This window comes from Equus asinus, chromosome 3 (assembly GCF_041296235.1).
Source record: "Equus asinus isolate D_3611 breed Donkey chromosome 3, EquAss-T2T_v2, whole genome shotgun sequence".
NCBI classification, from domain to species: Eukaryota; Metazoa; Chordata; class Mammalia; order Perissodactyla; family Equidae; genus Equus; species Equus asinus.
The window spans coordinates 154,381,708-154,409,606 of record NC_091792.1 but is presented as its reverse complement, the minus strand read 5'-3'; the positions used below and the strand labels follow the sequence as shown (position 1 = coordinate 154,409,606).

The 27,899-nt window shown below is 40.7% G+C and overlaps 1 protein-coding gene and 1 long non-coding RNA gene across 7 annotated transcripts in view; one reads left to right on the top strand and one right to left on the bottom strand.

Moving 5' to 3' along the window:
- Window positions 1-25,215, top strand: part of LOC123284798 (uncharacterized) — a 26,237-nt gene extending 1,022 nt beyond the window's left edge. The window contains exon 2 of the long non-coding RNA XR_006526168.2: window positions 1-25,215. This exon is cut by the window's left edge and continues 682 nt beyond it. This is a non-coding gene — a long non-coding RNA (uncharacterized lncRNA).
- Window positions 23,296-27,899, bottom strand: part of CLNK (cytokine dependent hematopoietic cell linker) — a 153,912-nt gene continuing 149,308 nt past the window's right edge. For all 6 annotated transcript variants that reach the window (XM_070506223.1, XM_070506226.1, XM_070506225.1 and 3 more), the window contains one exon: window positions 23,296-27,899. In XM_070506223.1, the coding sequence (XP_070362324.1) occupies window positions 27,753-27,899 (147 nt within the window). In that variant the 3' untranslated portion in view covers window positions 23,296-27,752.

Below are 27,899 nucleotides of genomic sequence, written 5' to 3'. Positions count from 1 at the left end.
GATAAGGGAGCCGCCTGGTCTTCCATCTCCCAGGCTCAGAGAAGTTAGTGCCCCTCTTCTCAGAAAAACACATTTGCGTGTGAAGAGTTCATATGAGAATAGAGCAGAGAGTTCAAAGTCCCCCTTAAGAGTAGAGTGAGCTTGCGAAGGGCATGGAGAATCTAGACCGGCCACTGCCTGCAAACCTCTAGTGGCAAAAGGAGCCGAGTCAGAAAAGAACATTAATTCTAAGTATTGGAGAATCAGAAGTCTAAGTATTAGAGATTGTTTTCCCTGAAATTTAGCCCAAATTGTTGTCTCTCCTTGTAACTTCCACTCATGCATCACAGTTCTGCCCTCTTGAGTCATATAGAGCTGATGAAACTGTACCTCTGGGTTTCCTGGAAATGTCTCTAGAGTTGGAGCTGGTTATAAATCTCGCATCTGGAATGAAGAAGCTGCGAGCTTGCTCTCTAGCCTGTCTGAAGCTTAGTTTCTCACGTAAAATTCCGTGAATAATAGGACCTACCTCACAAGCCAGATGTCAAACAAGGGAAAGCAGGGCAAGGCTCACAATAGCCCCTGAAGTTTTATACTTCTCAGGAGCCCAAATGCAGTGAGATAAGGTGCTTCTCGGAGGGCCTGGAAATGGGGTGTTTACAGCCTGGAAAAAGGCCAAGTGGGGATAGAAACGACTGCTGTAGAAACTCTTGAAGTTGAAGTGTTGTCCCCTACAAGCCTTTTGGTGCCGGGAGAGCTCACCCTGAAACGTCGTTTGTGGATGAGCAGCCAGTGCGCGTCTCCTGCACTTACAGCTGCCTTCACGTGTCCTGCCCCATCTCCAGCCTAGGTTGCCTAAAACCTGTTTCTGTTCCGTGGATCACCTCTGTTATAGGTTGAATTCTGTCCCCTCAAAGGTACGTTAAAGCCCTGATCCCCAGTGAATGTGAATGCGAGTTCACACCTGCGAATGAGACCTTATTTTAAAATAGGGTCTTTGCAGATGTAGTTAAGATGAGGTCATTGGGGGCCCTAGTCCAGTCTGATCGGTGTCCTTAAAAGAAGAGCAGAAGAGATTCGGAGAGGAGAATGCCGTGTGAAGACAGAGACACAGGGAGAAAAGGGCCACGTGAAGACAAAGGGTGCCACCAGCCACGGGATGAGCGAACACCTGGGGCCATCAGAAGCTGGAAAAAGCAAGAACGAATCCTCCCCCATAGGTTTCCGAGGAGCACGGCCCTGCTGACACCTTCATTTCAGACGTCTAGCCTCCAGAACTGTGAGACAATAAATTTGCTTGTTACAACAGCCCTAAGAGACTAATACAAGCTCCTAGATATGGCTGCCTAACATAGAGAGGAGGGAAGACATGTGAACAAAACTGGTCATTGAGTCTAAGTAAGGGCTGGAGCTGACTTTCATTCAATCACTTGTTCACTCAACAAACATTTATTAAGTGCCTATTTAGTGCGGGCACAGGCTGGGTTCTGAGGATAGAGTGAGGAACCAGATAAGGCTCTGCTCTCAGGGAGCATTCATTTAGTTGGGGTTTGTAGACCTCAAACAATTAAAGGAATACAGAATTAATATTCGGGTTTTCTGGAGACCAGGGAGAAAATAAGACTGGGTTGTGTGGTGTGGAAGGGAGTGCAAAGCAAGAGAAAAGATGATCTGAAAAGCTCAGTGAAGGGGACTTTGAAGATGAGCCAGCCAGGTCTTTAACAGCCAGGTCAGGACCTTCGAGGTTGGGGGGTGGGGCGCGGGGGGGGGGACTCCTAGCAACCCTGAGTACAGCAGAGCCAGCCCTGCCCAGTATTTTCATGCCATCCTCTCACCTTCCCACGCTGGAGCAGATGATGCTCTGCTGCTGTTCATAGGGTTTTCGTGAACAATTTTTCTGGAAATGGGTGGCCAGGTCCTTCTTGCTAGTCTGTCTTACTCTGGAAGCTCAGCTGAAACCTGTCCACCGTGGGGAACCCTGCTGATATTTGAAATCCCGGTGGCATAGCTTTCAGCATCACAGCAATATGCAGCCGCCACAGTAGGACAACCGACAGATGGGAGGTGTGGTTTCGTGACCTGACAGAGCCTGGCCACTGCAGAGAGACTGGAATCTTGACCACTAGGGCAGCTGGGGTGGGGGTCGGGACGCAAAGACATGTAAATCTCAGGCACTTAAAGATTGTGCATGAAGAGACCCAAGGAAATGGCTTTTTTTGTTGTTTAAAACATTTCAAAAATTTCTAGTAACTTCTTTGAGCCTTAGTTTGCTCACCTGTGAAAGAGGGATAAAGGGCTCTTTGCCCAGGGTCCCCTAGGTTATATATGACAGCCCTAATACTCAAATTCAGGTCTCCTCCCAGTCCTGGGGGGCGGGGAGCCGAGGCTGTAGAGTCGAATTCTGATCCCATTACTCGTCTCTTCCAGCTGTGTGACCTTGGGCAAGTTACTGCTGGTCTCTGAAAGCTTTTCTCAACTGTTAAAAGGGAGTAACTGGGGCAATCTTTTCTGGAGGTTGTGGAAGGGAGGAGCGCGCCTGAGGCTAGGCTCGGGTCCCAGCAGCCCCGTGCCTCCCGGCGCCGCTGCCTCCTTGCCCCGCATTCCAGGCTGCGCACGCCCTACTCGGCCGCCGGGAGCTGCGGGACGGCGCGGCGCGGCCGGCTGGGAGCCGCGATCAGCGCACTGGGCATGCGCGGCCGGTAGAGCCAGGGGAGGCCGCCTGGACGCGGGTCCCGGCCCCGCCCGGGGACGCAGCGCGCTGCAGTACCACCGGCGGCCTGTGGCGTCGCTGCGCGGCCGGCTCTCCCGGCTCCCCGCGTGTAGAGCTCTACCCGGCGTGCCGGCGGGAGGGAGCGCAGCCGGGCCGTCCCGCTCCATCCTGGCCGTCCCTGCTGCAGCCTGGGCGCCCCGGCCCACGGCCCGCCCTCCCGCCGACCCCGCTCCTGCGAGAATCGCGATGTGCTGCTTTGCTTTCATTTCTCTTATACCGCAGGAGCAGGAGCGGCGGCGGCGGCTGCACTCGCAGCGCTAGAGAGGGCTGGGCGCTGGCCTTCTGCGCTCTCCCGACCGACCAACATTTGCAAAGGTTGCATTTAACCAAATGCAAATGTTGCCCTGAAGGATCGCGAAGGTTGGGGTCAAAGTCATTCCTGATGATTTGCAGCCCTCTCATCCTTCACATTTCGTTAGACTTGCAAATAAATGTGTGCCACCGCCTCTAGGCTGTAAGTCCCACCGGGACACGTGTCCTGGCTGTTTTGTTCGTGGTTGACGCGCCAGGATAGAGCACAGTGCCAGGCACAGAACAGCCCCGGCTTCCAGGGCCAAGCTGGTCTGAACCACCAGCGTCTTTTGCCTAGACGAGGGCTAGACAAGCTTGGTGGGGACAGGGGTCGGTCCCCCACGTCGGTTCCCGAGGGCGGGAATGGGTACGGAAAGAGAGAGGAGCGTTTAGAAACATTCATAGCACTTGGACAGGGCATCCCAGCGGCCCGATTCGAGGAATAGGGTAGCGGAGTCCCGGGTGGGGCGTAGTCAAACTCAGAGGGTGGTCGCTTGCGGCTCCGGCTGCGTTCTAGCCACATGCAGCAGACGCGTGCAGGTTCAAAGCGATAGGGGTGGGAGAAGACCTGGTCCTTCTCTGTAGATGGCTGTAGGCTGCTTTAGTAGCCTCCTGTCTCACCTCCCTGTTTCCACTCGTTTGTGTCACTCATCCATTCTGCAGCATCCAGAGTGCTCCTTCCACAAAGCAAATGAGATCGAGTCACTCCCCAGCTGAAGAGTCCTTGCAGGACCCTGCAGCCCTACACTGCCTGTCTTACCTGCTCCTCCGCACTCCTGCGCTCTCTGCCGCACTGGCTCCCTCTGCGCCGCTGATGCTCCTGGCGTCTCCTGTCAGAAGACCGTTGCACGTGTTCCCTCTGCCTGGGACGTCTCTCATCTTTCTCGTTTCAACTCAAAAACCACCTTCTCAGAGGCCTTCACAGTTTCCTCTCACATGGTGTCACTCCCCTCACTCTATCACATCCCTGTGTTTTATGTTCTTTCAAATGAACTGAAATTGTTATTTGTTTACTTGGGTCTTTTCATGCTCCTCCACTAGGAAATAAGTTATCGTCTGTCTTGTTCACGCTTATATTCCCGGGGCCTGAGGCAGAGGGCCTGGCACTTAGTAGGCTCCATATTAGTTGAGTTATCATTTATTAATTCAGGAAAAAAACTGTGGTTTGGGTGAGGAGGGCGTGAAAGCAGACTTGGAATCCCTAGGTCTGAATATTGACACTTAACTATTCATCTACTCTTTCATCTCTAAATTGTCTCATCTGGGAAAATTATGGGGATAATAACAGTATCTGCTTGATATGAGAATGAGATGAGTTGACTTTTGTGGAAGACCTAACACGCCGCTCATACTGAGAGCCATAGACAGTTTAGCTATTGCATCAGTGAGGAGGGGCTGGTTACACTGTAGTCATAAACAACCCCCAAATCTCAGTGGCTTAAGAAACACCGAGGTTTATTTTTCTCTTGCACTATCTGTCCATCACGGATTGGCTGAGGAGTCGGCTGCTTGACGTCTTTAGTCCAGAAGCCAGGCTGACAAAGCAGCCACCAGCTGATGTGCTGCCAGTTGCCAAGGCAGGGAGAAGGAGAGCGTGGCTTCCCTGAGCACTGACGCTGAAACTCCCAGCCAGAAGTGGCAAATGACTTCTGCTCACGTTTAATTGGCCACGAAGTCGCGTGACCACACCTAACTGCAAGAGACAGAGGAGTGCTATCCTACCAAGTGCCGTGGAGAACTGGACATATTTCCCAGACAATTACAGCGTTTATCATGGTTGTTATTATTCCTTCTTGCAGTCTCTCTTCTAGTCCACATGCATCATGAATGACAAAACTCTGGGAAGGCTGAGCTTACCTAAATATTCAGCGTGGAGTTCTTTTCCTGTTCTTGGGTGTAGCCCAACATTCTTGCTATATGTCTAGGAAATGTATTGGTGACAGGTCTTTTGAGGTCCATCCATTCTCTCTTCACTAACTCTGGATGGTGCTGCATACTACTAGATGGTAAGATCCACGAGAACAAAGATTATTTTTATTGTGCTCACCTTTGTATACTGAGCCCCTCCCTCCCATGATGGCTGGCACAATTGATTGAATCAGTGACTATTTGGCAAGTATATCTTATGTTGCTGGTATAGGAATTATAGCCCCCAGAATTTATCTTTCCAATTCATCCAGGAACTGTGTAAAGAAAAATTTGGACCATTCATTTATTTAGCAAACAAGTTAAGTGGGATGGACATGTTGGCACGAAAAATCTTCCTGAGGAGAAACTGGTTTTGTTAAGGAAAACAAAATTCCAGACCTTGCCTTGGGACCTCACTTTCCATATCTAAAGGAGAGAGGACTCCTCATGCAGAACAGTGTAGCTTCCAGGAATTGGAGGTTCTGAGGACTTGAGAGAAAAGGTCAGAGAAGCTAGAAGAGGTGATGGCTGCAGAATTCAGGCTGAGGTGAAGCTGTCCTGTGACCAAGGCCCAGGAGGTGGGTGGTCACAGATGTTTAAGAACGGGCTCTACAATAAACGTCTCTCTCTGTTGCATGTCAACACTCGCTGCACCCTGACTCTTTAGGAGAAGTCTGATAGACACAACTTAGTGTTCATGGTGATGTCGGAAGCTGCCAGGTCTCTCCCAATGTCTGCTCTCCCCTTCTTCCTTAAAAGAAGCCTCCTTTTAGGGGCTGGCCCCGTGGCCGAGTGGTTAAGTTCGCGCGCTCCGCTGCAGGCGGCCCAGTGTTTCGTCGGTTCGAATCCTGGGCGCGGACATGGCACTGCTCGTCAGACCACGCTGAGGCAGCGTCCCACATGCCACAACTGGAGGAACCCACAACGAAGAATGCACAACTATGTACCGGGGGGCTTTGGGGAGAAAAAGGAAAAAATAAAATCTTTAAAAAAAAAAAAAAAAAAAAGAAGCCTCCCTTTAGCTGGGCATGCGGCCTTTTTCAGGCTCCTTTTCTTAGGAGCACTCTGAAACGTTGATAGCCCACCAGCACTTACGATCAGTTTACAGTGGTAGCAGAGTATTCTAGTTGTTCACCCAAATCTCTTTCCCCCTTTTCACGTGGTAATAACCCTCCTCCAATTTCTTGCTGCTCAGAAAGAAAGACTGAACTTTCAAGTCTTGCTTGTAGCTAGGTGTGATCATGTCACTAAGTTCTAGTAATGGGAAGTAAGTAGAACTGGAGTATTCACAATGTCCAAAAGTGTCCTTCGGGGAAGGCGTGTACAGTTGTTTGCCCCTTTCCTCATTCTGCTGGCTTGAATAAAGCGAGGAAGAGGCAACGGCTGGAGCTAGAACAGCCATTATGGAGCGTGAAGTGAATATAACTTGCTGAGGATGGTGGAATAACAAGGTAGAAGGAATTTGGGTCCCTGATAATCATAGGCTACTCTACCCCTGTTTACCATCCACTGTTTACCCCTGACTTAATTTACTTAGGAGGGAAATGAACTGCTATTTTGGATTTCCCGTCACAGCAAAACCTAATACCAGTGTCGTTTGAGAAAGTAAAGGATGGGGATGGGCTAACATGATATGAGAAATGAACAGTATGTGTTGGATGATCTACAAATTCAAATAATTCAGCAGAAACAACAACTCAGAGTGAGAAGTCTATGGAAGAAATAGAAGTAATCTTTCTCTTCCCACCTCAAACCCTTATAAAATCCCCAGATATAAAGCGAGGCCCGTTGCCTCTCCTTCTACAAGGGAGACGCTCTCAGCATTTTTGTTTTGGTATCTCAGAGTAAAGGGTGATGTACCTTCTCTTCTCGCTCCTTTGAAATAGCTTTGAGAGCTCTGCATGCGTGTCATGGATTGTGACGGTCAGACGAGCATGTTCAGAGTCAGGCATTCAGCTGGCGTTCACTCAGCTGAACATTGGTCCCCGGAAGGATGATGATCACCGGGAAGTTTTGAACTATTTCTTCATAATTGTATATTATTCAATGAATACCCTAATGACTAATAGACAAAATGAGAAGGCAAAGAGAATGCTGATGTTGAAATGCAACAAAGTGGGAGCCAAAAAATTATAATTTTTCAGCATTTTCAAGCCTCAAGATGAGCTTTCCCAGAGACCAGAGTTGCAGGTATATGATCCACATTCATAGGTATATCAAGATTCCTCAAGTAATTAAAAACAAAGAAGAGAAAATTATATCCGATATTATAATTTTAGCCAGCCCTGGTGGTCTAGTGGTTAGGATTTGGGGCTCTCACGGCTGCAGTCTGGGGTTTGTTTCCGGTCAGGGAACCACGCCAACCGTCTTGTCAGTTGTCATACATGGTGGCTCCATGTTGCTGTCATGCTGAAAGCTAGGCCATTGGTATTTCAAATACTAGCAGGGTCACTGGTGATGGACAGGTTTCAGTGGAGCTTCCAGACTACGACAGACTAGGAAGAAGGACCTGGCCACCCACTGCCGAAAAAATTGGCCATGAAAAGTCTATGAATAGCAGAGGAGCATTATCTGATACAGCACCCGAAGGTGAGAGGATGGCGCAAAAAGACCTGGCAAGGTTCCACTCTGCTGTCCACAGGGTCACTAGGAGTCAGAAGCTGCTTGACAGCACTAACAAATTATGATTTTATCCAATTTGGCTTTACGTTTGTTGGAACTAAAGACTACCTATACTGGGAATGTGTTATTTGCAGAGAAGTGCTTGCAAATACCAGTCTGAAAATCTTATCCTCTTATCATTTATAAATAAAAGAGTGAACATTATAGATAAGAAGCCAGTTAATTTTAAGTAAAAAAATCCAAGAATTCTGAATATCCAGTCATGAAAACTGTATTTCCAGTGCTGAACAATATACTTTGCATTTTGATCTATATTTTATACAAATTTTATTCTCAAACCCAAACATGATATCTGATTTTTTAAAACATAGTGAATTATTTTGCTTTTAATTCTATAGGATACATTTCCAGAACTGGAATTGGTGAACAGAAAGATACATGTATTTTTAATTTTAACAGAGCTTGCCAGATTAATTTCCAAATAGTTGTAGTGCCCATTGTTGTGAACAATTTATGGAACCTCCTGCTTTCCGTCGCCTCACCCCCCAACTAGGACTGGGTGTAACGTGTAGCTCATTGTTCCTTTAATTGGCATTTCCCTGATAAGTAAAGTTGAGCTCCTTTTCATGTGTCTGTGAGTATCAGGATTTCCCCTTTTATAAAATGGCTATTTTTATCCTTTGACTATTTTTCAATTGGACTATTTGTCCTTATCAATTTAGGGGAGTTATTGTAGTAGTATATATAGGAATCTTATGTCTGACGTTTGTGCTTCAAAGATTTTTTGGCTATTCTTTGCTTTTTGACTTTGCTGATTGTCTTTTTTGTCATATTTTAAATATTTTCATAGTCAAATGTTTCTTCATTTCCTTTTGTTTTTTTCTTTTTGAGTGTCCTGTCTTGCTTAAGAAATCCCCCCAAACACACACACCACTGCCACAAATACCAAAGGCCTACAAATATTTTCATAAATTTTTTCAAAATAGTCATTGTTATATATTTTTATCTTTAAATATTTAATTCTCACGGAGAATGTAAATTCTCATGTAGGTCAGAGGAGGGATCTACCTTTCCCTCCCGTTTGACAGGGAGGCACTTGTTGTTCTGGCAATCTTTATTTCAGTAAACCACCTTTTTCCCACTGACTTGTAATACCACCTTTATCACATCTTGAGTTTCCTATTTGTGAATTTCTAGTATGTTTTATTACAGTGGCTTTATTTTTTAAAAAATCTGGTGAGGCAAGATTGCCTCCTCACCTGCTCCCCACTATTTTTTTCCACCAGAGTTGTCTTAGATATTTTTTGACATTTATTCCCCATAGGAAATGTAATTTTTTTCCTTCTGTGCTGGTTCTAAGGGGTATAGAATTGGGCTGATTTGATGGAGCATCCCCTAAATGACTTGGCAAGGGCCCCACCATCATCATGGTGGCTTGCACTTCCTAGCATTCTTAGGAAGTGACTGTCAGGCAAAGGGGACTGCTGGAGCAGGAGGGACGCCATGGGGAGTGAATCCATCCAGATTCTGTTCTCCAAGAGGTGCACATCAGCAAGGGATGCTCTCTGAAGGGTGCCTCCTAATTCAACAGAGCTCTCTGTCAGTCACAGTGGCCAGAACTGCCAGAGAACAGCGCTCAGCTTCAGTTTAAGCTACACGGCTTCCTGGGTGCACCCCAGCACCTTTATCCCTCAGCACACTGCTGGGCTTAAGCACCTGCGCTGGCGCTGCCCTCAGACTCCCTGCATTGAATCCTGGCTCCATCTTTCAGAAAACCTTTCTAAGCTCCTCTCTTACCAGATCTCCTCACCTTCAAAATGGGTGACCACTTCTCCCCTCCATTGCTGCATCCTGGCCTGAGGCAGCAATGTCACTTGTCACTTCTTGGGTTATTTCAATGGCCTTCTAACTGCTTTCCTTACTTCTGCCCTCATCCCTCTCCAGTTTATTCTCAGCTCAGCAGCCAGAGTGATCCTTCTTCCACCCAAAGCCAGTCTTTTCAATGGCAACAAGGTTCTACATGATCCAGATCTTGTCACCATTCTGACTTCACTCCTGTTACTCTCCCTCTCGGCTATTCGTTCCTTCTTCCATCAAATATCTGTTGAGTGCCTACTATGTGCCAGGAACTGATAGAGACACTTGGGACACTTTGGTGGACGACAAGATGTTTCTCAAGACACAGAACTTTCAGTGCAAGTCCAGGGTGAACTGGGATGGGTTGGTCACTGTGGAAAATGCGTAAGTGCTATAGAGAAAGAAAAAGGAGAGAAGAGAAAGGGGGCCTCCGGACTGTGTATGTGTGCAAGTGTGTGTCTGTGACAGAGAGAGAAGGAGGGAAAGACTGGTCTCTTGTCTATTCCGTGAACTTGCTAGCTGCATGCCTGTCACAGGCCTTCCCTCTGCCGGGGCCGCCCTTGCCTCCGAAATCCATGTCTTCACCTTCATGTTTCTATTCCAAAACGCCTTCAGCCGAGCCTTCCCTGGCTACCCTATTGAAAATTGCCAACAGTCCAGCACTCACTATCTTCCTTCCCTTATTCACTTCTCCATGGCACTTAATTTCCTCCAACAGACTTGATAATTTGTAATTTCTAGACTTTATAATTTACATCTGTTATCTTTCTCCCACCCCTACACTGTGAGCTGGAGGAGGACGTGGTTTTGTCCCTGCTGTTATCTTAGTGCCTAGGACAGTGCCTGGCACAGAATGGAACTCAATATTTTTGGAATAGAGGAGAGGTTGAATGAGGGAACTTAAAAAGTTATTGTGTTTTCTGTGCTTCATTTTCATCTTCTAAAAATTAGGGATTATAATGGCCACTAACCGACAGTCTTGTTGAAAAGATTTAAGAAAACAGTATATCTGAAGTGCTTAAAATGGTACTTGGCACATATTAGGGTTCTTGAAATGTAGTTTATAATTGTTGTTTGCTCTTCCCGGTCTCATTCCCTTAATTCCATGTCATACACACACAATCCGTGATTCATACTTTTTATGTACTTTTCACATGTACCCATGAACAGTATATGGTATTATTTTATGTCCTCTCAAAATTTACTGAGGTAGTATTATACATTTGTTGTTGATACCCATTGATGTTGAAATATATAATCTAGCTCTTTCCTCTTGATGACTATATAGTTTTCTGCCAAGGGAACATAATGTTTTGCTGATATAGACAGTGCTAAAGAGAACATCTTTGTGCACATTTCATTGCAAGTGTGCAAGGGATTCTCAAGGGGGATTCTAAAAACACAAGTAGAATGGGTGGGTTTGCTGGTTATTCTGCATTTGCTCTCTCTAATCTGTTGTCCACTGTTTATTTGACTGCTCTGTCCTGGGATGCTGATCCCTGTAAACTACACTCTTATTGCCTTCCCGTTGGGTTTGGCCAATGGGAGGCTCTGGCAGTAGATTAGAGGGCAGAAAGGAGGGGTCTGGGTAGTTTTCCCTAGCTTCCTCTTTGTTTCAATGCCATATGTCTGGCAGTAGGTCTGTCCCTCCATGACTGCAGCTCCCTCTGGGCAGGCCCCCTCCCCTGCTCCAGCTCTGACTGGGCTCCAGCACCTCTCTTTCCTCTCCTCGTCCCTCAGCCCTAAGCAAGGGAACAGGTTCCCACTATTGCTGGTTTCGGTGTCTCTCACCACCCATTGTTTCTTTCACCCTGCCTATTGCTCTCCAAAGTCTCTTCATAAAGGGCACTTTATTTGAACATTTGGGATAAATTCTGTTTCCTACAAGGACTAGACTGACAGAGTGGCTTCACAGGACATGCTCCTTTGTAAAATTTAATGTTTGCTGTAAAAAGTTACACACACATACACACCTCATTTTGTAAAGTCAAATAGTACTAAAAAGTTTATGATGGAAAACAAGTCATCTTCCTTCTTCATCATCTCCTTTCTCTATTCAACTGTTTTCATTTCTCTCATGACTAATAATGTGGAGCATCTTTTCGTATGTTTTCTGGCCATTTGTAATCTTATTTTGTGAAGTGTTTATTCAAGTCTGTTTATAATTGATTTGCAGGAGTTCTCTATATTTTCTAGATAGGAAATATATATCAAATATGTATACAATATTTTCTCTCAATCTGGGGCTTGCCTATTATTTTCTTAATAGTCTCTTTTGAAGAGCAGAAAGTTTTACTTTTGATGAAATCCAATTTATCAAGTTTTTCCTTTACAATTATTTACTTTTGGTGTCATAACAAAGAAATCATTGCCTACCCAAGGTTGAAAGGTGCACTCCTGTTTTCTTCTAGAAGTTCTGTAGTTTTAGCTTTTGCATTTTTATCTATGATCCACTTCTGTGTTTTTGCTTTGTTTTATATGGTGCGAAATTGACCTAATTTTTTTTTGTCCATGTGGATATCTAGTTTTTCCACCTCCATTTATGGGAAGAGCTCTTTTTTTTTTTTGATTGAATAACTTTGGTGCTTTTGCCAAAAATCAATTGACTATAATGTGTGAAACTATTTGTGGATTGTGGACTCCATTCAACTGACTTATTTATTCATCTTCATGTTAATACCACTGCTCTAGTTACTGTAGCTTTGCTGTAATAAGTCTTGAAATCAAGTACTATAAGTCCTTCAACTTTTTTCTTTGTTTTCTAGATTATTTTGGCTAGACTTACATCCTTTGCAATTTCATATAAATTTTAAAATCACCTTTTCGGTTTCTAGAGAACTCTGCTAGGATTTTTAGATAAATATGGAGAGAAGTGACATGTTAATAATACAGAGTCTTCCAGTCATGAACGTGACCCCTCTCTCCGTTTATTTAGATCTTCTTTAATTTCTCTTCGCAATGATTCTACTTTTTAGTGTAGAGATATTGTACATTTTTTTCCATTTCATTTATTCCTAAATGTATTAATGATATTCAAAATAGAATTAAAAATTATTTTCCAATTGATAGTTTCTGAGGCATAGAAATACAGTATTTTTATATTGACTTTGCTAAATTTTATTATTTTAATAGTTTTACAGAGTTCTTAGGATTTTTTTACATACACAGTCATGTCATCTTTGAATGAAGACAGTTTTACTTCCTCCTGTCCTATCTTTATGCCTCCTATTTGTTATTTTTTTGTTGCTTTACTGCACTACCTAGGACCTCTAGAACAATGGTGAGTAGAAGCGGTGAGAGCAAACATCTTGGCCTCGTCCTGATTTTAAGGTGAACATATTTGAGATAACACAAAGATCAGATTATCCTAGTAAATTTCCTTTGATTCCTACTTTGTAGTAGTTTTGTTATGAATTAGTGGTAAATTATTTTCAAATGCTTTTTCTGCATTTATTGAGATGACCAAATAAATTTTCTCATTTAGTTTGTTAATGTGCCGAATTACATTGACTTTCAAATGTTAAACAAACATAGCATTCCTGGGATAAATCCTACTTGTTTGTGAGATACTCACCTTATATGTATATGCTGGATACACACACACACCCCTACACACATATGTACATTTTGTCAATTGCTTATTTTCATTTTTTTTACTGTGGTAAAAAGCACAAAGCATAAAATTTATCATCGTAACCATTTTTAAGTGTACAGGACAGTGGTGTTAACTATTTGTACATATTTGTGCAACAGATCTTGAGACCTTTTCCATCTTGAAAAACTGAAACTCTATACCCATCGGACAACTCCCTGTTTCCTCCTCCCCCTTGGCCCTTGGTAATCATATTCTACTTTCTGTTTCTTTATTTGACTACTTTAGATACTTCCTACAAGTGGAATCATACTGTGTTTGTGTTTTACGTCTGGTTTATTTCACTTAGCGTAATGTTCTCGAGGGTCATCCATGTTGTGTAGTATGACAGAATTTCCTTCCTTTTTAAAGCTGAATAATATTCCTTTGTATTGATAGATCACAGTTTCTTTATCCATTCATTTGCCAATGGACATTTAGGTTGCTTTCATTTCTTGGCTATTGTGAATAATGCTATAATGAACATGGATGTGCAAATATCTTTTCAAGATCTTGTTTTCAGTTCTTTTGGATATATACCAAGAAGTGGGATTGCTGGATCATATGGTAGTTCTATTTTTAGTTTTTTGAGGAAACTCCATTCTGTTTTCCATCGCAGTTGAACCGTTTTACATTCCCATCAACAGTGCGCAGGGTTCCAGCGTCTCCACATCCTCTCCAGCACTTGTTCTTTTCTTTTTTTTTTTTTGGATAGCGAGCATACTAATGGTGTGAGGTTTCTATTTGCATCTCCCTGATGTTGAGCATCTTTTCATATGCTTGTGGGCCATTTGTCTATCTTCTTTGGAGAAGTATCTATTCCAGTCCTTTGTCCAATCTCTTAAATCGGGTTATTTGGTTTTTTCCTGTCTATAGGTTGCCTTTTCACCCTGTTGATTCTCTCCTTTGCCGCACAGAAGTATTTAAGTTTGATGTAGTCCCATTTGTCTATTTTTGCTTTTGTTGCCTGTGCTTTTGGTGTCATATCCAAGAAATTGTTACAAATCCAATGTCTTGAAGCTTTTCCTATGTTTTCTTTCAGGAGTTTTATAGTTTTAGATCTTATGTTTAGCTCTATAATCCATTTTGAGTTAATTTTTGTATGTGGTCTAAGTTAAGGGTCCAAATTCATTCTTTTGCATAAAGATATCCAGTTTTCTAAACACTGTATGTAGAAGAGATTGTCTTTCCTCCAGTGTGTTTCGTCTTGGCACCCTTGTCAAAGATCATTTGATCACATATGCAAGGCTTTATTTCTGGGCCCTCTATTCTGTTCCATTGGTCTGTTTTTAAGTCAGTCCCCTACTGTCTTAATTACTGTTGCTTTATAAGATGTTTTGAAACCAGGAAGTGTGGGACCTCCAACTTTGTTCTTCTTTTTCAAGATGATTTGGACTATTTGGAATTCCTTGAGATTCCATATGAATTTTAGAATTTTTTTCTGTTTCTGCAAAAAATGCCATTAGGATTTTGATAGGGGTGGCATTGAATCTGTAGATCACTTTCGGTAGTATGGACCTTTTAACAATATTAAGTCTTCTAATCCATGAACACAGGATGCCTTTCCATTTATTTGTATCATCTTTGACTTCTTTCAGCAATATTTTGTAGTTTTCAGCATACAAGTATTTCACCTCCTTGGTTAGGTTTTTTCCTACATATTTTATTCTTTTTGACACTATTGTAAATAGGATTGTTTTCTTAATTTCCTTTTTGAAGTTTTCATTGTTAGTGTATAGAAACACAACTGATTTTTACATGTTGATTTTGTATCCTGCAAGTTTGCTGAAATTGTTTATTAGTTTTAACATTTTTTTAGTGGGTTCTTTAGTGTTTTCTACATATAAGATCATGTCATCTGAACACAGAGGTAATGTACTTCTTCCCTTCCAGTTTGGATGATGCTCCATCTAGGAGTTCCAGTACTATGTTGAATAATAGTGGCAAGAGTGGGCATCCTTGCTTTGTTCCTGATCTTAGAGGAAAAGTTTCAGTCTTTCACAGTTGGGTACAATGTTAACTGTGGGCTTTTCATAGATGGCTTTTAACATGTTGAGTCAGTTTCCATCTATTTCTGGTTTGTTGAGTGTTTTTATCATGAAAAAGTATTGAATTTTATCAAAAGCTTTTTACGCATCATTTGAAATGATCAAGTGGGTTTTACCTTTCATTCTGTTAATGTGGTATATTACATTTACTGATTTTCATATGTTGAACAATCCTCACATTCCAAGTATGAATCCCACTTGCTCATGGTGTATGATCCTCTTAATGTGCTGTTGAATTCAGTTAGCTAGTATTTTGTTTAGGATTTTTACATCAATATTCATCATGGATACTGGTCCATAGTTTTCTTTCTTTGTTGTGTCTTTATCTGGTTTTGATATCAGAGCAATGCTGACCTCCTAGATGAATTTGGAAGTGTGCCCACCTCTTTGATTCTTTGGAAAAGTTTAGGAATAATGGTGTTAATTATTCTTTAAATATTAGGAACTCTCCAGTGAAGACATGCGATCCCGGGCTTTTCTTTGTTGAGATGTTTTTGATTACCGCTTCAATTTCCTTACTATTTAGAGGTCTGTTCAGATTTTTAAAAATTTCTTCATGATTCAATCTTGGTGTGTCGTATGTTTCTAGGAATTTATCCTCTTATTCTAGGTTATCCAATTTGTTGTTGTATAATTATTCATGGTAGTCTCTTAGAATTCCTTTTATTTCTGTGGCATCAGTTGTAATATTCCCTCTTTCATTTCTAATTTTAGTTATTTGAAACTTCTCTGTCTTTTTCTTAGTTAATTTTGCTAAGAGTTTGTCAATTTCTTCGTTGATTTTTTTTTCTTTTGTTTTTCTATTCTCTATTTTGTTTCTCTTTCCTCTAATCTTTTTTGTTTCCTTTCTTCTGCTAAATTTTTTGATGTTTTTGTTTAAGACTTTAAAATTGAGAGGAAAATACAGAGATTTCCCGTATACCCCCTCCCCGATACATGCATAGCCTTCCCTATTATGAGCATCTCTCACTACGGTGGTACATTTTCTACCAAGGATGAACCCACACTTACACGTCATAATCACCCAAAGTCCATGGTTTACCTTAGGGTTCACTCTTTGTGTTGTACATTCTATGGGTTTGGACAAGTGTATAATGACATTTATTCATGATTATAATATTATACAAAATATTTTCACTGCCCTAAAAATCCTCTGGGTGGTGGATACAAAATATTTTCACTGCCTCATCTCCCTCTTCCTCCTCCTCCCCCCAACCACTCATCTTTTTTTTGTCTCCATGTTTTGCCTTTTTCAGAATACCATACAGTTGGAATCATACAGTCTGTAGCCTTTTCAGATTGGCTTCTTTCACTTGGTCATATGCGTTTAAGTTTCCTCCATGTATTTTCATGACTTGATAGCTCATTTCTTTTTAGCACCGAATAGGATTCCATTGTCTAGATGCACCACAGTTTATTTATCCATTTACATACTGATGGACATCTTGGTTGCTGCCAAGTTTTGGCAGTTATGAATAAAACTGCTATAAACATCCATGTGCAGATTTTTGTGTGGACATATGTTTTTAACTCCTTTGGCTGAATACCAAGGAATGTGATTGCTGGATCATATGGCAAGAGTATATTTAGTTTTTTAAGAAACTGGCACACTGTCTTCCAAAGTGACTGTACCATTTTGCATTCCCATCAACAATGTATCAGAATTCCTGTTGCTCCACATGCTTGTCTGCATTTCGTGTTATCATTATTCTGGATTTTGGCCATTCTAATAGGTGTGTCGAGGTATCTCATTATTGTTTAAATGTGCTTGCCCCTGATGATATATGATGTGGAGCATCTTTTCATATGCTTAGTTGTCATCTGTATATTTTCTTTGGTGAGGTATCTGTTAAGGTCTTTGGCCCATTTTTTAATTGGATTGTTTGTTTTCTTATTGTTGAGTTTTAAGAGTTCTTTTTATATTTTGGATAATAGTCCTTTCCAGATGTGTGTTTTGCAGAGTTTCTCCCAGTCTGTGGCTTGTCTTCTGGTTCTCTTGATATTATCTTCCTCTGCTAACTTTTAGTTTAGTTTTTTCTCTTTCTAGTACCTTAAGGTATAAAGTTAGATTACTGATTGAGATCTTTCTTCTTTTTTAATGTAATTGCTATTGCTATAAACTTCCCTTTTAGTACTGCTTCTGCTGCATCCCATATATTTTGGTATGTTGTGTTTTGTTTTCATTTGTCTCCAGATATTTTCTAAATTTCTTTGTGACTTTTCTTTGACTTACTGTTTGTTTAAGAATAAGTTGTTTAATTTCCACCTTCTTGTGGATTTTTCTGTTTCCTCTCCGCTATTGATTTTTAGTTTCATTCCATTGTGGTTGGAGAAGATATTTTGTATGATCTCAATCTTCTTAACTTTGTTAAACTTGTTTTGTGGCCTAACATGTGGTCTATCTTGGAGAATGTTGCATGTTTGCTGGAGAAGAATGGGTATTCTGTTGTGGTTGGGTGGAGTGTTCTGTATATGTCTTTTGGGTCCAGTTGGTCTACAGTGCTCTTCAAGTTCTCTGTTTCCTTACTGATCTGTCTGGTTGTTCTATCCATAACTGAAAATGGAGTATTAAAGTGTCCTACGATTTCTGTGCTGCTGTCTATTTCTCCCTTCAGTTCTGTCAATGTTTGCTTCATATATTAGGGAGCTCTAATGTTAGATGCATACATATTTATAATTGTTATATCTTCATGGTGAATTGACACTTTTATCATTATTTAATTCCTTCTCTGTCTCTTGTGACAGTTTTTATCTTAAAATCTGCTTTGTCTGATGTAAGTCTGACCACTCCAATCCCTTTGGATTCCTGATTGCATGAAATATCTTTTTCTAACTTTTTGCTTTTTACCTATGTGTGTTCTTAGATCTAAAATGAGTCTCTTCTAGACTGCATATAAGTGGATCTATTTTTTATCCATTCAGTCAATCTGTGTCACTAGTTATTTTTTTTTGTGAAGATTCTTTTTATTTTTCTAAAGATTGGCACCTGAGCTAACAACTATTGCCAATTGTCTTTTTTTTTTCTGCTTTTTTTCTCCCCAAATCCCCCCAGCACATAGTTGTGTATTTTCAGTTGTGGGTCCTCCTAGTTGTGGCATGTGGGACGCCACCTCAACGTGGTCTGATGAGCAGTGCCATGTCTGCGACCAGGGTCCGAACAGGTGAAACTCTGGGCTGCCAAAGTGGAGCGTGCAAACTTAACCACTCGGCCACGGGGCCAGCCCCACTAGTTACTTTTTTTAAATTAATTTTTTTTTGTTTTAGACTAGCTTCAGATTTACAGAAAAGTTGCAAAAATAGTACAGAGAATTCCCCTATACTCCACTCCCAATTTCTCTTATTGCCAAGAACTTCCATTATTTACATCTTGCAAATATATTTGTTACAATTAATGAACCAATATTGCTTCATTATGATTAACTAAACTCTATACTCCATTTGGATTTCTTTAGTTTTCACCTGTTGTAATTTTTCTGTCCCTGCGTTCCATCCAGGATTCCTTATTGCATTTATTTGTCATGAGTCTTAGACTCCTCTAGATTATGACAGTTTTTCAGACTTCCTTTGCTTTTGATGACCTTGACAGTTTTGAGGAGTGTTAGGTATTTTGTAGAATGTTCTCAGGTTTGTCTGATATTTTCTTCATCATTAGACTGTGATTATGGGATTTTGGGAGGAAGACCACAGAGGTAAAGTGCCATTCTCATCACGTCATATCAAGGGCACATACTGTCAACAGGATTTATCACTGACAGTTGTTAAGCTTAATCATCTGGCCGAGGCAGTTTGTCAGCTTCTTCCAATGTAAAGTCACACACTTTCCCGCTCTTTCCATGCTCTCCTCTTTGGAAGGAAGTCACTATGCATAGCCTACTCTTAAAAGGTGGAGAGTTATCGTCCACCTCCCTGAGGGTGGAGTATCTACATAAATTACTTGGAATGCTTCTGTGTGTGACATTTGTCTATTGTTCATCATCTATTTATATCAATGTGGACTCATGGATATTTATTTTATAGATTTGACTGTAATCTAATGCTATGTTATTTGTTTTGTTGCTCAAACTGTCACATTGGGAATTCTTTCACTTGGCTCCTGTGTCCCTTTGACATACCCCCATCATTGTGCAGTTGTTTTTGAGCACGTCCTTCCTTTCTGGCACTACAAAATGCTACAGGCTCATCATATATGTTCCCTGTCCCAGCCTGACAATCAGCCATTTCTCCTGGGAGCTCTGGTTCTCTTTATTGGAGAATATTAGAAATCAAGATCTGGGCACTGGGTGTGCTAGTTGCTACTGGGGTGTCATTGCCTCTAGGCCCTCTCAGTGAGCAGAGCTTGCAACTGTGTGTGTGTATAGTAACATGTATACACACATATATCTGTAATTTTTTCTATATTTATCCATATGTATCTATATTAAGCAAAACATGAATTCCTACTGATGTCTCCAGCTCTAAGGCGGTGTTACATGGCTCATTCTGACTTTATCAATCTCCCACTCTAACAGGGAGAAGCCTAGCTCCCACCACCTGCCATTCATTTACTTATTTGTTCTATTCCAATTTGCATGTATGCAGGATGCATGTATACAGTTACGTGCATGAGAAATAACTTTACCAGCTGGAGTATGGTGCCAATCTGCAGTTCCTTTTGTCTTTAGTCTTGCAGTCTGCACTCAGCTCTCAAGTTACTTAGGTCAGCATCTTTTTTCCCAACTGATTTGCTAATGTTTTGTTAAGGATTTGTGTACCTATGCTTGCGAAGCATATTAATCTATAATTTTCTTTCTTTGTATTGTCTGTGTTAGGTTTACTTGTTTCTTTATTTACTTATGATTGGGTTTATACCAGTCTTATGACAAGAGTTGGAAAGTGTTCCCTCTTTTCTATTTTCTGAAAAAGTTTATACGTTTACTATTATTACTTCTTAAAATGTTTGAGAGGATCCATCATAGTTGAGAGCTTTCTTTGTGGGAAAGTTTCTAATTTCTTTTAATGTGAAGTGTTATTCAGATTTTCTCTTTCTTCTTGTGTTAGTCTTGTATCTGTGGAGTTGAATTTTTCAACTTCACTGGAATAAAGGTGCTTCTGATATCCCTTTAATGTCCTTTCAATGTCTGTGGGATCTGTTGTGTTGTCCCTTCTTTTATTCCTTATTAGTAATTTGTGTTTTCTTTTGCTTATGTTTTTGATTACTTTAGCTGTTTATTAATTTTCTTAATCTTTAAAAAAAACCAATTTTTGTCTTTGTTGCTTTTCTTTGTTTTTTTTTTTGTTTGTTTGTTTGTTTCCTTGATTTCTGCTTTTTATTATTTCTTTCTACTTACTTTGGGCTTAATTTATGCTTTCTTTATAGCTTAAAGTGGAAACAGGTACTTGATTATGGATCTTTCTTTTCTAATATAAGCATTTAAGGCTTTTAAGGTATAAATGCTTATATTAAATCATTATATTTGAAAGATAGCTATATCCTCCAATTTTGGTATTTTGTGTTTCATTGTCATTGATTTTGAAAAATTTTTGATTTTTCTTGTGTTTCCTTCTTTGATCATGAGTAGTTTAGCAATGTGTTGCTTAATTTCTATATAGTTGGAGATTTTTCTAGGTATCTTATTGTTATTCATTTCTATTTTAATTCTCCTTTTTTTGGCTAAGAGAATACAACTTATATTTTTGCAGTCCTTTAAAATTTATTGAAACTTGTTTTAGGTCGCAGAAGATGGTCCTTCTTAGTGAATGTTCTGTGTGGAATAGAAAAAGATGTATATTCTATATTTGTTTTGTGAAGTAGTCTATAAATGACAATTAGGTCTAGTTGGTCGATGGTGGTGTTAAAATTTTCTATAGCTTTATTCATTTTTGCTTGTTTACTCTATCAATTTCTGAGAGATGTGTATTAAAATTTCCAACTATCATTGTGGTTTTGTCTGTTTTCCTTTTAGTGCTTTCAATTTTACTTCTGAATACTTATTTATCTAATTACCATTCTATTCATATTTCATGGATTCAATGTCTTACCTCTCTTATCAGATTAACTATATTTCTCTTTGTAATTTTCTTCTCCATTCCACATCGTATCTCTCTCTTGTGTTTTTTCTTTTTCTGGTTTATAGGTTTCGTTTAACGCCTTTCATTTTAGAAGCTCTTCTCTAAGATCTTGACTGTTCATATTTAAGAATGAGGCACAAAAATACTAGCTGGAACCTGTGTGTGCATGGGTGGGTCTTCACTGTAGAGTGATAGAGTGGGGATCTGCTCTTTTGTTGGGAACCAGCACATGTCAGTATTTGTAGCAGAATTACTCTCTTCTGTCAGTTTCGGGTGATGATTCTGTCTGCTCCTCCTGGGAACCAAGTGTTTAAGAGGCATTGGAGTTCTATAAATTTGGAATGAAATTTTCAGTTAAACCCTAATTTTTGGCATAGCACATATTTCTCATTTTCAGCAGTACCTTATATGCTTAATTCTAAATATTTTCTGGAGATGTGTTCTCTGATGACCACCTGGGTAAGGAAGGGATAGTAGCCTGTGATTCCTACGGGAGGGATGCTGGTTATAACTGATTCTTATAGTGACCATCCATGAGTCTTCTTTTCACCCAGTCCTTAAGGGTAACTTGTGACTCCAATTTCTGAGCCTTTCCAGATTTTTGTAATGGGAACCGCTTGTTTCCTGTTGAATTTCCTCCTAGCAGGCTTACATTTAGCTTTCTCTATTTACTCAGTTACTCTTTGTCCATTTAATTTCCCTCATCCAAAATTTTGTGGGCACCTCTCTTCTTCTGCCATATTTTTTTCCATTCCCTTTATCTTATGTTCTTGCCTTTTCAATTCCTTTATTGTCAATGTAGTGGAGTTTCCAACGGGATCAAAGATAAGTTCATATTTAGCCATATTTTCATTGGAAGTCTTACTGTAGTGAGAGTGTACATTCAGAATTTTACTAAATACTGTGAAATTGCTTTCCAAAGTGCTGTTCTGAATCATGTTTGCTTTTGTCAGTCTCAGCCTGTTGATAGTGATGGTATTGACTAGGAATGGTTGTGGGGACTCACCTGGGCCCGCACTTGTGCGAGCTCCCACATACATTTCCATGACTGGAGCCAGTGTTGAGGCTGGACTGGCCCTTGTGGCTCTTATTATGGTAGTAAGACACACCTCAGCAACAACCATCAGGGAACTTTGAAAGAAACAAGGCTTATTATTCACAAGTCCAAGGCCACACAGGAAGGTTGAAAGAAAAGAGAGAGAGTGAGTGTGGGGGCCTGGGGATCTGCCTTTACTGAGGTCAAGGGTGGGGTGCCTAGGAATTTGCTGGTTTGCTCTTGGTGAATTTACAACAAGAATGGGAATTAAAGCACAGGAAGGGAAAACCGGGGTCACTCAGGAGGTCAGTTAACTAGGTCACCAGAGCCGAACTTCCTGGGTGGGGCGGCCTGGCTCTTCGTCTAGTTGTGTAGCTGGCAACGTGTTTACTCAAGAGGATGTCTTTGAAATGGATGCCTCTGCAATCAAAAGCTCAAAGTCAGGCACTTACATTACAACGAAAATGCTAATTGTCAGGTACCTACCCTGCAATGCTTCAACTAGCAATTGAGAATTTTTATTTCTTTGCGTCCTCGTCAGCTTTTGATACTATCTGAATCTTTAATTTTGACCACGCTGATGGGTGAAAAGTGCTATACAATTGTTATTTAATTGGCATTTCTTGGCTATGGTTGTAGACGTAGCTTTGTAGACGTCAGATAAGCATGAAGCCTGAGCATGCTGGGGAGGCTCCTGGGTGATTGCTCTTTGTTTCAGCAAGTCTCTCAGTAAGCACAGAGGAAGGGTTTAGGATCCATTTGTCCCTTTTCCTTTCATCTAGTGGGCAGACAGGGAGCTCACTTGCCATTCCCATGGAGGTTGCCCACTCTCCTGGCCTCTCTTTAAGCATTCTGGCTCAAATCTCCCTCGATGTGGGTCTGTTGTCCAGCACTGTGGGGTTGGGGACCAGAGAAGCCATACTTCCATCTCCTGGTCTGCTCCATTAGGCTTCATGTCATTTGTCCTTAAAGACAGGTCCATTCCATGACAGTGTCTGTTGGCATCCTTGTGTCAATTCCACCACTGTCCAGTTATGATAGCAAGCCTGGACATCTTAACTCACAAGGCAAAGAGTTGGCTTTTGTTTTTTTCATTTTTTGCTTATTTATATCCTTAGCTCATTCTTATATTAGGCTGTTTAAAGCCCTTTTGACTTTGTCTAACTTTTGCAAACATTTTAAGTTTTAGTGTAATGAACCTATCAATCTTTCCCTTTATGATTTATGTTTTCATTTTGTTTAAGAACTGTTTCCCTATCCCACAGACAAAAGAATTATTAGAAGAAAATGCAAGACTCAATTTAAAGTTTGCTTTTCACTTTTAGCTATTTGCACCATGGAGAATTTGTTTTTAAATATGACTTGAAGTAGAGACATAATTGCATTTTTCTCCCATATGGTGAGCCAATCTCCCCAGGACACTTACTAAAGCATTGTCCTTTCCCCGTGGATGCCACCTCTATTGTGTTCACTTACCCACGCGGTAGGTAAATTGCTGCTTCCCTAGTGACTAGAATGGTCTAGAATAGTGCCCTAAAGATAAGAATGCTCAAAAATAGACGGACGAAGTGTCTGTAATTCTAAAGCTTGCATTCTAGAGGCTTCCTCAATTCTGCTTGAACATCTCCCCTGGGCAGCCTTCCCTGACTGTCCCCTCCCCAGTGCATCCATTTCTGTCTGCCAACGCAACGGTGGGACAAGGGAGAGAATTACCGAATCTATGTTTCTGAATTGCGTGATTTTAATTACATGTGTACTTTGCCTGCCAGGCTTTTAGCCTTCAGTCACAGGAATTGTGTCTTTTTCATCTTTATCCCTCAAACCTAGCATAGGCTAGTGCTCATATGTCAAAAATTGATCTAGAAATTTTATCATAAATTTACCCTGAATATGATTTCAAAAGGGCTTTAGGGATAGTAGGGCATGAAACAAACAAAATTTAACTATATTTTAAGTTTCTTTATTTAATACTCAATTACAGAGATATTATGGCATTTAATTACATATTTGCTTTCATTTAAGTTAGCACAGCTGTAAATCATGAATGTTCAAAAAAATGTAAATATGCTTAGCTAGAACAAATGTTACTCAGGATAAAAAAATAGATAACAAATATAATGCTAATCATATACAATATGGATCATCCTATAAAAAATGTGTGTATGTGTACACACACGGCAATGGGCTAAATTTGACAATGGGGAAAATTTGGATTCTTCTATAGTAATTAGAACAGAATATTCAATTTCAGCTATGATGTGGCTACTCAAACACAACACCCCCACCCCCGCCATATACCCAAGAGGGAGAATTTTCCATTGAGTAAATTTGGAAAAATTTAAAATTTTTTGGTTCAAAACTTTTTAAAGCCATCTCAGATAAGCTTCATCAAAATATCTAATGTTGGCCTCACTCACAAGCACTCAGTGATAAGTATTAAAATGGAAACACAACAAAGTAATGGGAAACCAACTTAGATTATCTTATTATATACCTGTTGTCTGTTTCTCCCACTAAATTCACTATAATTCCAACATTTACAAGAGCGCCTAGCAGCGAATTCATATGCAGTGCACAAATAAGTGCATCAGGTATTACTAGAGAGGAAGAAGACATAAACTGATCCAGAATGGGAATTACTTAGTCAAAAAGAAATATCTTGAATGTATAGATGCTATAATCAGATAAAGCTAAAATTCCACTGCTTTACTGAGGCTGGGTATCAAGTGACACTTTCGAACTAAAAATGAAATAATAGTTGAAGAGGGATTAAAACCCTCTGGAATTTGGGCATGCCAAGGCCAAATCATTGAGCTTTCAATTTCAGAGCCAATAAGCAGCTAGACCCTGGATAGGAGAGTTGTGTGTGAAGAGCTTGTTTTCAGCCACGACTATGTCACTGTAAGATTTTTGCCAAGAAAACATAGTTTCCTCAATTATAAAATGATTTAAGAATACCTTCCATGCCTTCTTTACAGAACTGTTGTAAGAATCAAGTACAATTAAAATTTATACATCCTTATTCTTTAGTAGTCTATTACAAGCAAAATGTCCTTATTATAATCAACACTGAAAACCAGAACGTCACTATGGCAGGCATGGAGGTGGGCCATTTGCATCTCCCTTGAAAGAAGAACCTGCTGATCAATAAATCATCTGACAGCCTCAGCTGCAGCGCCTTCTAGATCTCCCATGGCATTTGAAGGCTGTGTTTTCCCTGGGCAGTCTCCGGTAATGGCTTAGCATGGTGATGTACTAAGACCTGGCCACTTCTGCCCACTATGGTACTCTCTCCTCTATGGGCAATCTTTGCTCTGGATATTACCAATGGGCTGGCCAAGACTCTCGCAGAACTGCCTCTCAGACTGTGCTTTTCCTACTCATTCCTCCCTTCTTCCCTCTTTCCTCTTATAGGCGTCAGCCCTACATCCCAGCCTGAAGGCTCTCCCTGTCTACTGCTGTTCCTTCTCCCCTTTATCTTTCTCAGGCGTTGCCTCCAATAAATGTTTGCACTTCTAACTCCTGTCTTGGCATCTGAGTTCCAGAAGACATAACTAACATGGTCTCTCAAATCCCAATCATCTAAAGCAATCCCTGTCAATATTTTGAATTTTTTATTTCTTTCCAGAGATTTTCATATGTATAAATGTTGTGGGTGTTTTATTATAAGATGGTCGATTTCTACTTCTTTTTCCTCTTAGCATCATATCGTGCATTTGTGAACAAGAGGTGATAACATATTTTTGGAAACATAGACCTCATCAGATGCTAACACCTAATGCTCATTTACTTTAACAACAGCAATGCTTGAGGAGACTCAGGAACATTTCTTGAGAACATAGCATTGAGTAGCACAGCCCCAGGGAATAAGCAAATCGGAATGATCTGTAATCTCCCAATAGCTTTTGAGGATGAAGGTCAGATTCTTCCTGCACACGCACCTGTGACCTCTCTGCAGAGTCTGTTTCCACACTGGCCTGGTTTTGCTGAAGTCCGGTTGAGAGTGACCAGCAACCACAGTACCTTCAGCTCTGAGCAGTCTGCTCCTCGGTAGCCAAGCTCCAATCCAAACACTCTTGTGTGTGGTTTGTATGTTATTCTGTGCAGCTGCACTCTAAGACAGGCTCAGCTGGCGATCAAGAGTTCCAGCTTTACAAGCAGCTTCTGCATCAAATCTCTTGGTCTAACTTAGAGGTATTACTTCACATTGCCCTTGTGAAAGGAGAGAACCTGGGCAGTTGGTGAGCTGGTGGGTAGACGCCAACAGCTCCAATCAGAGTGCTCATTGTCTGCTTTTTTAGAGAAACACTGGGCATCGTTGGTATTGTTTTCATTGATATCTCTTACCTTCCTATTCTGTTGGTTTTACTGCTGCATTAAATCTACAATTACATAAATACTCCGTAAATTTCACACCTAGGCTTTGGTAACATTTGAAGTCATTATATACATTAATTTCGAACAGAATTCTTTTTTTTTAAGTTTACCCCACTATAAGAGTTTATTTATTTATCTATTTCAATGTGGGTAAATCTGTATTTTCAAATTGTTTCTTTCTCTCTTTCTTTTTAATTTAGCTTTTCAGTTTGATTGTAAAATCCCATAGGGAATGTACTTGGGAAGATGTGCTTGAATGGAGCCAGGCAAAACAGAAAAAATCTGGGCTCTCTTCTTAGATTAAGATCAGTAACCTCTTTGAGCCTCAGTTTCCTCATCTGTATTGTAAAATAGGAATAAAATGAGATCCTCGTAGCCTTGAGAGGGGACAATATTGTGACATGTGGAATGTTCCTGCAAGATATTAACACTAATTAGAGGAACATTCTTCTCTTCCTTTGAATGGAAGTCCACAGGTAGAATTTAAAAAAAAACATTGTACTTTCGCTCAGACTTAAGCTTACTCCCTACTATGAATCTGCTAATTCCACTTTTTTTTAAAGCAGCTCTAAACAGTCTGCTAGAGACTGGTCCATTGGCCGTTTCACACCATAGTCAAAGCATTTCTGATTTCTGTCTTTAAAGTGATATTTACAAGTGTTCTTGTTTTCCACAGCATATCCCTTTCCTATAATTAAGTTTCCAGGATGACAAATAGAGCTAACATTCACCAACATCCTTAGCATAAGGAATCACGTAGACGATGGAAATTCACAAGTCCAAACAGTCCTGAAATAAAGAAAAGGCAGCGCTGGGTTCTTTAAAGAGCGTAGATTTGGGAATCTCACCTAGACTTCTTGTGTGCTAACTGCAGACATTTAAGCAATAGCTTCTTGTAACCTCTCTTGCTGGTCAGTAACATGAACGTAATGACCATGTTTATAGTTTTTTCTTTAGAAGATACTTTTTAAAAGTTAGTTTTAATTTTTGCGTCTTATAAATATCTCTTCTGTGGTTTGAGCTTTTAAACTCGTGATTGATTTTCTAATTTCCATTATAGAATGTTTTTCTTTTCTGTGAAGCCAAAGAAGAAATCCCTTAAAGCCACAGAAAATAATCTTTTGAAATAAATGAAAAACGATAGAGGCGTTGGATGCACTGAACTGAAGATAAACACAGGCCAGGCTACCAAGGTGAGAAGAGTCTGTTGAGAGGCAGTGGCCGAGTCAGGTAGCACTGTTCCCTGTGGACCCCAGTTTTATCTTTCCCATCAATTAATATAATAGGAAAATGCTTGTAGTGTTCAATGATGTCTTCCACCGAATCAAACTT